The sequence below is a fragment of the Populus alba genome, chromosome 10 (genome assembly GCF_005239225.2).
Source record: "Populus alba chromosome 10, ASM523922v2, whole genome shotgun sequence".
NCBI lineage: Eukaryota > Viridiplantae > Streptophyta > Magnoliopsida > Malpighiales > Salicaceae > Populus > Populus alba.
Window position 1 is genome coordinate 21,454,614 of NC_133293.1, and position 12,539 is coordinate 21,467,152.

Consider the following 12,539-nt stretch of genomic DNA (forward strand, 5'->3'; position numbering starts at 1 on the left):
GTGAAGGCACACAATTCTTCTTCTGTAAATAGCAGGGAGCCCATGTTTCCTCTTTACAATGTCTTAATCACTGGTTCAACAAAAGTTTTTTTCTTTTCTTTCTTCTCTAGTTAATGGCGTTTTTTGCGAATTAAGGTCCCAATTAATCAAATTAATGATTCTCTACTTCTTTCACAATTAAGTTTATTCTAAGTAAATCCGACTTGCAATGGTCTTAGTGGGGATATTTGATGTTAAGTTTATATGATTAATAGCCTGTTGTGCTAAATAACCCTCTTGACCCAAAGGCTTGAAATCGTGGGACTTGACATTTTGAGTTGATATATTGAAAGAATATGAAGCGTGCAATTGATGTATCAGGTTGCTTGTATTTACTGTTGTTGACTGCAATCTTTGACAGCTGAATGGGTGGAGCCTGCTGTTCAGAGCCTGAGAGAAGAATTTTGGGGACAAGGCTTGTGGTGAATTCAATGTTCACTCCTAATCTTTCTCAACAAATGCAGGCACAGACATGAGGATAAGAAAGATGTCTCTGACTTGGGAGTGGTTTTACTTAAAATCATTGATGGAAGGCCAGTGGTGACCGAAAATGAAGTCACCGTCTTAAAAGATCTGGTTGGTACTTATACCTCTGCATCTGCACTACGCCTCCACTATTCCTAGATTTGTAATGTCTGGAAACTGATTCTATCAATTTACTGATGATTCTTGTACAGTTACAGGCAAGCATGACGGTTGAAGATGTAGCTTGAAGGAATATTGTTGATCCAGCAGTTCACAAGGAGTGTTCAGATGAATCTCTGAAGATGGTGATGGAGATACGTATTAGATTTCTTTCCAATAAGTCATCTGATAGACCATCAGTTGAGGATGTGCTTTGGAACTTGCAATTTGCACCACAAGTTCAGGAAACGTCATGCAAAGGAGATTTTCAGAACAAGCAAGAACCGAATGTCTCATGTTCATAACTGTACTACATCTACTTCATGTATTTCCAAGAATTGATGACCAACGTAGTCTTCATGTACAAGTCTGATTTCCCATGTATGGCATGCAGTCATCTGCAGTTTCGAGCTCCAATATTGTGCCACGTATGTATTGCCATGGACCAGAATATAGTTCATGCTGATTGTGAGAGATTGCAAATGTTTGTGGTTTCAGAAATTGATCGCATGAATTATATTTATATTACATGATATTTCATTACATTAAAAAAGAAACCCGTTCAAGAATATCAAGGGAAGAAACAATTGAAATTTCTAAGTTCAGATGAAATCCTTTCATGTTAAAATTTGTGTACATCTAACGTTCTATTGTACTAAAGCCGGCTCCTCTTTGATGTAGCTCCTGAGCTGTTAAGCATGGCCTTGGTCTCACGACCGCAATACATTGCAACTCCAATTGCCCAAGCAGTATTCTTGAGCTCACAACCGCGAAGAAGAATGTTTGAGGGCCCAAGTGACAGTCTTTTCCCCTCAATTTCTGTGTTTGCCTGAAATCCATATATGTTTCTATTTGGTCTCTCACGCTTGATCAACCCATTAGTCATTTCCTTTTCAGGAATCTTTGAAAGGGTCTCTTGCTTTGCATACCGAGTCTTCAAATTCGACTCTCCATCCAAATTTACAGTCTGCACGTAAGCAACCCTAGTTTTGCTCTCTAGTTGAGAGGAGTACCGTATCACTAGGAAGAGTTTCATTTTTCTGGATCCTGATTATCTCACCAACCTGTATATCCTTCCATTTCTTTGGTCGAAACTGATCATCAACTAAAACACAAGCTAATCTATTATTCTCAACTCTATCTGACCCATGTCTCCTCCAATCCTCATAAGCATCCTTGACTGCTGTGACTGACAGAACAAATGCAAGTGGCATGATGGAAGCTCCCCGGCCGAATACTGCCAGCTGAGGAAGCTGATTAAGCACAGCAATGATAAGAAAATATATGTATGCTACTCTATGAAACTGTCGAAGCAAATTCCTTGGAAGAAATGAAAAGACTGAATATTTACTAGTTCGAATCGAATTACCAGCAAACTCATATCTCTCATTATTCTTTACAGGAGTAAACCAATATAGTATCATCATCACCAATCTCTTTCTGTGACAAACTTGACATTTCTAAATCACCCCCCTCTTGATCCATTGCTCACTTCCCTAACTGAATTCCCTACCTTCCATTGATTCAATGAGATTTCACCCTCAAATGGGTTTTGAGAATCCATCAAAGGAAATGTATCTGGGGGCTATAAAGATTGAGTCTTGATAGATTAATCAAAACAAATATATCATGGCAAATCTTGGGCATGTAGTGGTTTTAGTGATTGAATCAGCAAAGACCACTTAGAGACCATGATCTAGATATCATGAAATGCCTTAAGATACAAACTTTTGAAACAATATCCATATCACACCTACTAAAATGGGAGCAATTTGGGCTTTCGAGGGACCTCAAAGTTTCAAGCTTTCATTCAAAAACAAACCAAATCTTGCCTTCTTACATATACTTCTCTCTGTTTCTCAGCACAAGTAAAAACTGATTTCTGGATACTGTGTCACTGTCAAATTTAGAGCCCCGAAAGGCCTCTATGTTGATAAAACAAGAGAATATTTCCAAGACTCACTTCCAAAATCTTGAAATCTAACACAATTGTGCTTCTTGCAAGTAATGATATTGGTGAAAGAAGAAGAGGGTGGAAGGGGAAGAGAAGGAGGAAAGCTTGGTTGGTGGTGATGAAATAAAGAGATGTGGGGGTTTAGCAGGGTGAAAACACACCGCTTTCTTTATTAAAATTCCATTTAAGGGTAATATGGTGAAATTGTGATCCAACTTTGCTTATTTATATTACCTAGTTTAATTAATTGAAGATGCTTCAGATGGATGTCACCATCTCACTGTGCTGGGTCCATTAACACTGATTTTAAGGTAAGCTCTGGATAATATAATAAATAAGTATATATTTTCTGTCAAAACCTGTAAAAACATTTTTAATTTTGACTAATTGATCCAAACTAAATATCACCTTTGCGTGAATATCAAAGGAAGAAATAAATCAAATTCTTCCATGGGAAAATTCTTGTACAAGTATTGAACTTCTTTATTCCCGTTCTAAAAAATATGTTGATTTACACTAATAATTTCATGTGATTCAACATTGTATAAACACAGTACCTAAGCATTACAACCTGTTATGTATCCTTCGGATAGCAAACAATGAAAATCCGGGAACTCAATAGCGACAATGCTCTCAAGAAACCTAAAGAAAGTGATTTTTTTCTTACAAAAACAAAAACGTATGATGGTGTACAAGGAACCAAGATTACCGCCTATCATCATCATCTCCGAGGAGGTGGCTCCATGATGGGATTCATTTCTACTTCTACAGCAATGTCTCTTTGATGGCCGAACTTCTCGACTTCTCTTGCGATCTGAAGGTCATCAGGAGTGAAGTGTTGATAGAGTACTTTTACAACAAAACGAGGAAGGAGTGCTGCTATAATTATACCAAGCAAGCACACCCAGAACGAAGCCTCCCCCATGATGTGGAAGATGGCCCTGTCATATTACATTGCAGCTGGAAGCATTAGTCAATCCATTTGTGAACATAACTGGGGAAGAAATAGTGCAAGTAACACATGTATGTGAAAGAGAAGAGGACATACCAGTAACCAACAAACATAGGAAAAGCGTCGAGGATCATGACACAAATGAAAGTTGCAACAATAGATCCCCAAATAACTGCGTGAAAGATCCAGTTCCATCTGATGATATCCATGGCCAGGTGCAAATTAACCAGAATAACCACCGCGAGTGTCCAAAGGTCTCCGATACTTGGCACATCAATGGTGCTCGCCCAATATGCAAAGATAGGGACAAAAAAGACAACCAGGCTTTGCCACACGGTGTCCAACATTGCTAGCCAAAACAACTTTCTGTTGTATGCCTCTTGTCTTTGTCCAGCTCCATAAAGCTGAGGATACTTTAGGAGATTCCTTCTACTTAGGTCCTTGTCGAGAATAGCCACAACAATGGTAGGCAGTGAGGTGTAAATTATAGAATATAACATGCTGCTCCACTCATTGATTGCAGTCGTCAAAGTGAAACAAGCAAAGAGCACATACCTGCACAGAGCGCACAAAAGAACATTAAATCCCTTGTTATCATGGACTGCAGGGTAACATAAACTCCAGTTACAGCAAGGACTACATAGAATGTCGTTACAAAAACACCACAACGCTTGTTTGTTTGAGCCTTCATATCTACCACAGAAGAGATCTAGGGATCAAAAGGTTCATCTAGTTTCAACTACTCAGCTTCAGATTCATTTAAGAGTGCCTTTCACAAACTAATCTGAGTGATGGAAATTCTAAGATTATATAGCAGAAATCTACGGAAGGAACTTTTTTACCCATTTCAAAGAAGGAAAAGAGGATGGAAGGGAGATTATTTGCTTCTAAGAGATCTTTTATATTGTGCCCAATCCCGAAGTTAGCTCTATACATATGACCAGCAACGAGAAAAAAAATACAACAGCTAAATGATGAGGTGCAATATCGGTCAGCCATGAACTTTGTTTTCGTGGGTGGAACCTCCAAGAAGGATTAGAACAGCATTTCAGAAATAAAACTATAAAAGAAAAAATCCACAAAAATATAATTTAGGTGTTAACTCAATTGTAGATAAGCAGAGAATAGTTTGTTTCTTCATAAAGAATCACAAAGCTCATGAAGTAGTTTAGGTTCGTGCAATGAATTGATTGATTCAACCTGCTAACAGTGCCCAACAAATTTTACCAGCTAAACTAGTTGGCATATTCAGGAGAGCTTTGCATATGAAAAACGATCAAAACATAATCAAAGGAAGAATCACTCACCAAAATAAAACGAAAACAAACACCGCATTCCTGTAAAAATTGTATAGTATCATGTAGCCCATCCGCTGGTAGTTCCAGTGTCCATGGACTAGTAAAAGTGGAACCAAGAATCTGAATTGCCCCATTGCAAAATCTGATGCCATTACAGCTTGCCGACCCTCTTGCCCACTGATGCCAACTCCCACATCAGCCATTTGGATCATTGAGACATCATTAGCACCTGAAAGTTTCAGAAGATTTTTCCAATGTCAGCCTCAAACACCAACAAGAAAACAGACAAAATGAATTCCTGGGCTCCCAGAGTTTGCTCTTTGGAAGCATAAGATATTTATCTACAATTAAGAGAAATACCATCTCCAATGGAGAGTGTCATTTCAGAAGTCCTCTTCTTCACAAGCGCCACAATTCCAGCTTTCTGCAATGGAGCCACGCGGCAACATAGGACCACAGAGCATGTACTAGCCAATTGGAAGAGCTAAAGCCAAGGATAAGTAAGCTACATCAGCGAACAACAACTTTGATATGGAATAGAGAAGGTGAATTTGTAAGTAATCACCTGTTCTTCGAGTTCATTATCAAGTATATAAACAAGGCTGGTACCATCGATAATAAGGGCCACTGGGCCTCTAGCAGCTTCAGAACTTGTTCCAGTGTTATCTGATGTTTCAGAAACAGCCCTCAGCTTCTTAGACATGACCAAGGCTTCTTCTAAACATCTCCTACAAGACTCCCTTGAGTTGCTATTGATTATAATCTGGGTCATTTTGTTCGTTAGAAGCTTTGAGGAGTAGCCAATTGAAATGGCAGTTTCTTGCTTGTCCCCTGTCAAAACCCATACTTTAATTCCTGCTGTCCTCAAAGATTCTATGGCTTCTGGCACCCCTTGCTGCAGTTTATCTTCAATAGCAGACGCACCAAGTATTGTGAGGTTCCTTTCAACACTGCCAGCAACCTTATGAAGCAAAGCAGCCCTGCCAACTACAGCTGTGCTAGCTGCCTCAAAAGAGAAGTGCCAGTCCTCGAATTCTGAGTCACTTAAGTCACGCATCCCGATGACAAGTGTTCTCAAACCCAGTGTGGAGTAAGTGTGAAGATGGCCTTCAGTTGCACGAACTACCTTCTTATTCAAAGATCTATCTGTCACACTAAACATGGATGTATCGGCACCTTTTACAAAGACTTTCACAGAACTGTCAGGGAACCCCAGTATAACTGACATCCTCTTCCGGTCACTATCAAACTCATGCAAACCGAATACATTAAACCTGCAAGGCTCATATGGGAAATATTAAAAACCAGCTTTGCAGGAAGGAAACTCAAAGTTACAACAACAGTCAGTGGAGCAAGGGATCAACTGTAGCTGCTCCAAGTACTGCCACCACTATTCAGTTCACTTTCGTCTGTCTATTATGCCTCATATAATCCAAAGTAGAGATAAAACAGAAACCGTAGTCACCTATATTTCAGAAAGCAACTCCTTATCGAAAGAATTTTAGAAAATAAAAATTTATCATCCAAATAAGTGAAAACTTTTTAAATGACTATCATCCTCTACCAAAAAGCTGAAGGTAGCATAGGCTTCTAAAATGGATAGAAATAGAAATATCACTGCATCCTGTCTTTTAAATGCTTTGCAATGCAATTATCTTCCATGCAGTGGCAGCTTTAGCAGCAGTTCTCATCAATGATAATACAAGAATGGCAAAGAAACAGAGGGGGGGTGGGGGGACAGAGAATGAAAAGCAATGAAAAATGTACCTCTGCCTCTCTCCGTGGATATCAATAATTATATGGCCAGAAGTTCGTTCTATGAGCATAAATCCATATGCTGCAGCAGCATAAGCCAGTGCCTGTTCATCTGGAGACTCCCCTTGGTAAACCATCAACTTTGCAGTAGGGTCAGACTTGTCGTCGACAATAAGAGGCACAATTGTGTTGCAAGCTGCCAATGCAAGGAAGAAATCATGAACGTGTTTGACTTCTTCTGTATCTCTTCCACTTCTTGATAATTCTAAAAGCTGAGGATCAACCTTCACCGACAATTTTGGCCTCACATTCCTCCCATCCACTGATAACAAGCAAAGCACACAACACACATAGAAAAGAGAGTTAGTTTGCGCAAAACAAATAAAAAAGTTCAGACTTGAAAATACGTGGTTAATAACAAAAGTTCAGTACCATTAACGGAATATCTAACTTGCTGGTTTTGCGTGCTGACCTTCCCGTCACTGTAATCTATACCCCATGCGCTTGCACATTGAAATTCCATCTTGTTCTCAGTGAGAGTACCAGTTTTATCAGAGAAAACATACTTTATCTGACCTAGATCCTCATTTATATTCAGCGCCCGACATTGAAATCTTGAATTCGAAGCCTCGTCATACATTTGTGTATCTCGAATCATTAAGTAAGCCTGTCCAACCCGGATAAGCTCCATAGAAATGTACAAAGAAATAGGGATCATGATCTGGAACACAATAACTGACATGAGGAACGCAAAAAGCATCTCTGCCACCCATCCATAATAATTATAGTTCTCTGGCTCTACGTCGCTGAAATCCTTTCTTCTATAAAAGGGCATGGTGTCTAACTCATCACGGTGGCGCCTCAACCACACAGCAGCAGAGACGGAGACAACAGTACACAAAGCAATAAGAAACACAGAGAGTACAATGATCTCTGAGTTCATACGTGACTCAAGCCAGCTCCTCTTTGACGGGGCTCCTGAGCTGTTAAGCATTGCCTTGGTCTCACGACCACAATACACTGCAACTCCAATAGCCCAGGCAGTATTTTTGAGCTCGCAGCCACGAAGAATAATATTGGAGGGCCCAAGTGACAATCGTTTCCCATGGACGTCCATATTTGCCTGAAATCCGTATATGTTTCTATTGGGTTTTTCACACTTGATCAACCCACCAATCTTTTCCTTTTCCGGAATCTTTGAGAGGGTATCTTGCTTTGCATACCTGGTCTTCAAATTCGACTCTCCATCCAAATTTATGGTCTGCACATAGGCGACCCCAGTTGAATCACTGGTCGAGAGCAGCACCATATCACAAGGAAGAGTGTCATTTGCCTGAATCTTGATTATCTCACCAACCTGAATGTCCTTCCATTTCTTTTGTTGAAACTGGTCATTGACCAAAACCCATGCCAATCTATTGTTTTCAATTCTATCTGACATATGCCTTCTCCAGTCCTCATAAGCATCTTTAACTGCTGTAACTAGCAGCACAAATGCAAGAGGCAAAATGGAAGCTCCCCTGCCGAAAACTGCAAGCTGGGGGAGCTGGTTGAGCACAGCAATAATAAGGAAGTATATATATGCAACTCTATGAAATTGCTCGAACAAATTTCGAGGTATGAAGGAAATGATAGAATATTTCGAAGTTCGAATTGAATTCCCAGCAAACTCAAACCTCTCATTTGACTTTGCAGGATCATCCAAGTAAACCAACCTAGCATCTTCATCACTAATTTCTTTCTGGGATGCACTAAACAACTCTGAATCACCCCCTCTAGACCCCAACCTCACAGGTGTTGATCCTAAATCACGAAAACTCCCTGTTCTAACTGAATTCCCACGCGAAGCCCTTGATGGATTTGAAGAAAGACTTCTTGACGCAGATTTAAAAGAAATTTCACAACTTGATGAGCTTTCAATTGGGTTTGAAGAATCCATCCCAGAAGCCAAACTAGGATTGTCAAGATTGACTTTGACCACACTATTAGATAAAACAGGTAAACTAGGCAAATCCTAGGCGCTACTTGGTGTTCTTGGTGATGGGATCAATAAAGGCCTCTCTGTGACCATGATCTAGAGCTAAAACAACTCTCCACCGACATAAGACCTGGTACTAATCTCTCTTAATAAAAAATCACAGCAAAAACACAGAACAACAACAGCAGGTGCAGCAGCAGCAGCCAAGGTTTGACTTTTAACCAAAACCCAGAAACTAAAACAGCTTAAGCTACAAAAAGACTCGGTTTTTCTCTACAAAATGTACAGAAAACCACAAATTCAACAGACACGGAGGAAAATCACCTGTACTATGAGCTCTCTTTACACTTTGAAACCGCAAGCACTTTTTTCTCATGCAAAACTAAAGCAAAACCAATGACAGGTACAGGGAGAAAAGAACCGAGAGGCTTGAAAATGATTGCAGCAAAGTTGGGTTGGTGCAGAAGTAATGGTGGTTGAAGAAGCGAGTTGAAGGGACACGAAGAAATGTACAAAGTCAAAGGCATTGTTAAAGAGACGACGGGGTTTGCAAGAAAGGAGGAAATAGGCAGTAATAAAGGCGGCAAAAAAAAATTGTCAGATTATGGAACATCAAAATCAAAATGTAGAAATAATTTTTTTTATTATTATTATTTCGATAGTATTTAATAAAAGCCATTACTATAAATCATGATGGTTTTCTGATAATGTGTTAGAAAAAATTAATTTTGACATACAAAAATAGTTTTAACTACAAAGTTATAAGGTAGTCAATTTTAAAAGTATCAATTGGTTATTAAAGGACTGGCTAGGGTTACTTTTTATCTTTTCAATTTTCTCAGAACAATATAAATATTTAATTGCCCCCCAAGTTCAGAAAAAATGAACAGCTAGGCAAGGGTTTTTATGCCTTTATGTTTTTTTGCAATATTGTGAAAGGATCTTTTAACCCTTTCATTTGGGGAAAAAATAAGGAAATGGTACATGGGTGATTTCATCTTTTCTCGTTATTGTTTTTTGCAAGTTTTAAAATCTAGAGGGGTGTTTTGTAATTTTTATGATTAATTAATTTTAAAATTAAATAATAGTTGGTGTATAAATACACGTCTATGATTTTATGATGATGCATGCAATGTTTTTGTGTGATCAAATATATTGTTTTATTGTGTTGTCGAAAATGTCATTTTATTCTTTTTTTTATGATAAATCATGTGGTGGTGTTTGATTTATGATTTTTTTTACCAATGATTGTTTTTTTTTTCTTTTTTTTTCTCTCTCTCCAAGCAAAAGTGCATATTTCTCATCTTTTCCTTTTGTTTCTCAATTTTAGTCCTTGGGTTATTTATTGCTTATTTTAATCCTTTACCCCTTTGAAAAAGTTTTTGATGTTTTTAATTTTGTTTTTAAATTGCAGTTTGTCATCGATTATCAGTCCTTTGGGTTATTTTGTTTTCAATTTTTAATTTTTTTCTATGATTATTTTTAAAGTTTTGTTATTTTCAATTTCATTATTCGATCAAAATTTATGTTATTTTTTTTTTCAATTTAACCCCTCGTTTGATTAAAGTTTTTTTCTTTGTAATTTAGCATTCTAATGTTTTTTTTTTTGTGCCCTCCAATTCATTTTTTATCTTGATTCTTGTACTTTTGATACTCTTGTTCTTTTAATTATAGGTTTTTTGTGTTATATATTTTTTCTTTGATTTCATCCTCCAGTGTTTGATTTGCTGAAAATTGAATTTTTTGGTTTTTTAATTTGTCACGCTTGTGATTTGATGATATTGGTCACGAGTTTTAAGAGTTGGTATGATTAGAGATTTTTTTTTTTTTATCGTTTTCTTTTTATGGTTCTATCATCCTACCTTTTTTTTTTCAAAAAAAGATTGGTATTGTGATTTTTTTTTTGTTTATCTCAGTCTCATGGCCTAGACTATAAGATTTCTAGACATATTTTTAACATGTTTTTTTTTTAAAAAAAATATTTTGTTTTGTATTTAATTTTTGAATGTTTTTTTCTTATATGCAAATGAGCTTTGTTTCATGAAAAAAAAAATACTATTTTAAATATTATTTGTGATACATTTAGCCTTGCATAATATTTTTATTTTATCAACACAATTTCATATTTGTTTATATTATATTTTAATAAACAAATTTGATTGGCACAAAAAGATAAAAAGATTTTTTTTACGAGATTAAATATCTCGATATATATTTATTTCTTGTTTTTTTTCCAGTTTTTCTTTTAGTCGTAGTTAACAACTTTTATTTATTTATTTATTTAAATTGATGACTATTGATTTATTTTACTGCATGTCTAAATAAGCTTTTCAATCTAACATTTGAAAATTTTATATAAAAATAATATTAAAATAACATGTCTAACTACCTTTTTTTTTTAAAAAAAAAAAGTAGTTATGGTGGACGGCAAATCACAAGTAAAATATCTAGTTAGAAGTAGATGGTGTTCTGTTAGTGTCTCTTACATGATTAAAACGTGAGGTGGAATTACAATTGTTGTTCAAAATCTGTTAAGTTACTCCCCATAACAGAAAGTAAAAATATATTTAATAAAAAAGGATATAAAATAAATCAATTTCTAAAAAAAATCCAAAATAAATTATTATATTATAAAAATAAAAATAACATGGAAACATGCTCCTTTTATTCTCATTACTCTTGTTTTTTTAAAAAAAAATTTCAAGAAAATAATTAAATATTAATTTTCCCAATTCATTCCTTCATCTAATTCTAATTTATCGAATCATTCAGCTTCGAACTAAATTTATGACCGTAAATAGCCACGTGGGGGGTTAATTACACAGAGGATCCAATTGGATAATTTGTTTGTTGGAGGACTAAACAGAAACTGGGATAGTAGTTGACCGACTTTTTTGTCCTTTCCCGTGTTTACAAAAATATTCTAGAAGGTCTCGTAGTAAAAATGACGTGGAGACATACCGTCCCCCTTTCCATTCACAGATCCATCGATACGTCGGCGTGTTCTAAGGTTTTAGATATTTTTTATTTAAAAATTTATTAAAATACTATTTTTTTATTTTTTATAAATTATTTTTGATATTAATATATTAAAATAATTTTAAAATATCAAAAAAATATTAATTTAATTTTTTTATTTTTTTAAATATTTTTAAAATATAAAAACAAACAATATCCTCATCTAAATTATTTTTATTTTGGCTGCCAGACCATGAATTTTAAATTTTCCTTTGAATTTTAAGTAATTTTGTTTTATGAAGATTAGAGTATCATTTTCTTTTAGTTTTTTTTTTTTTTTAAAAATTCTTGAAAACATAGGTCCTATGTATTTCTTATTGGATAAACCTAGAAAATGTTTTTTGATTTTATAAAAGTAATGTTATTTTTATTTTTTAAATTTCAAAAATTTTCAATTGAGTTTTTTCATTCATATTTGATCATAAATTATATCCAAATTGAATGTTTATCCTTTATTATTTAATTATCTTGCTTTCATAATGGTTGCAACAACTACACCAGGCCACGCCATGGCTGACATGCTCCTGTTCTTTATTGCTCTTTTTATTTTTTATTTTTTAAATGATTTTACTGTGTTGATTGAACGAAAGCAAATCTGATCCCTCGCTGACCACAACACAACCGCCCCCCACCCCCGCCCCCGCCCCGACCACCACCGCCGCCGCCTTTTATGGAGGACCAGACTCCATGACCACAGCAAATTCACGACCTTTTCTTTTCCTTAATCACAAGAAATTTGTACTGAAAAATGAGATTCCCTTGAAGATATTTTTTTAATTGTCTGTTTTACGCCTAGCTGAAGATGACAGCAAAGACTAGCAGGCAAAGAGCCTAATCTATCATAATTATAAAACGAATCAACGTAATTTAATTAAAAAAAACATTCTTTTGGTATCTTTTATTTAAATTCAACTCAATCTT

General features: G+C 35.9%; 1 protein-coding gene and 1 long non-coding RNA gene across 2 annotated transcripts; one reads left to right on the plus strand and one right to left on the minus strand.

Moving 5' to 3' along the window:
• Positions 1-1,327: 1,327 nt before the first annotated feature.
• On the plus strand, positions 1,328-4,125 carry LOC118060143 (uncharacterized). The gene is made up of 2 exons (XR_004689389.2): positions 1,328-2,928; positions 3,172-4,125. It is a non-coding gene; the product is annotated as an uncharacterized lncRNA (long non-coding RNA).
• LOC118060142 (phospholipid-transporting ATPase 1) lies at positions 3,077-9,158 on the minus strand. Its single transcript, XM_035073300.2, has 7 exons — positions 7,055-9,158; positions 6,635-6,944; positions 5,433-6,141; positions 5,228-5,351; positions 4,877-5,096; positions 3,666-4,124; positions 3,077-3,558 (listed from the first exon to the last, which is right to left on the minus strand). Exons 1-7 carry the CDS (start codon positions 8,559-8,561, stop codon positions 3,339-3,341), a joined length of 3,549 nt encoding a protein of 1,182 aa, XP_034929191.1. The 5' UTR covers positions 8,562-9,158; the 3' UTR covers positions 3,077-3,338.
• Between the last annotated feature and the right edge of the window lie 3,381 nt (positions 9,159-12,539).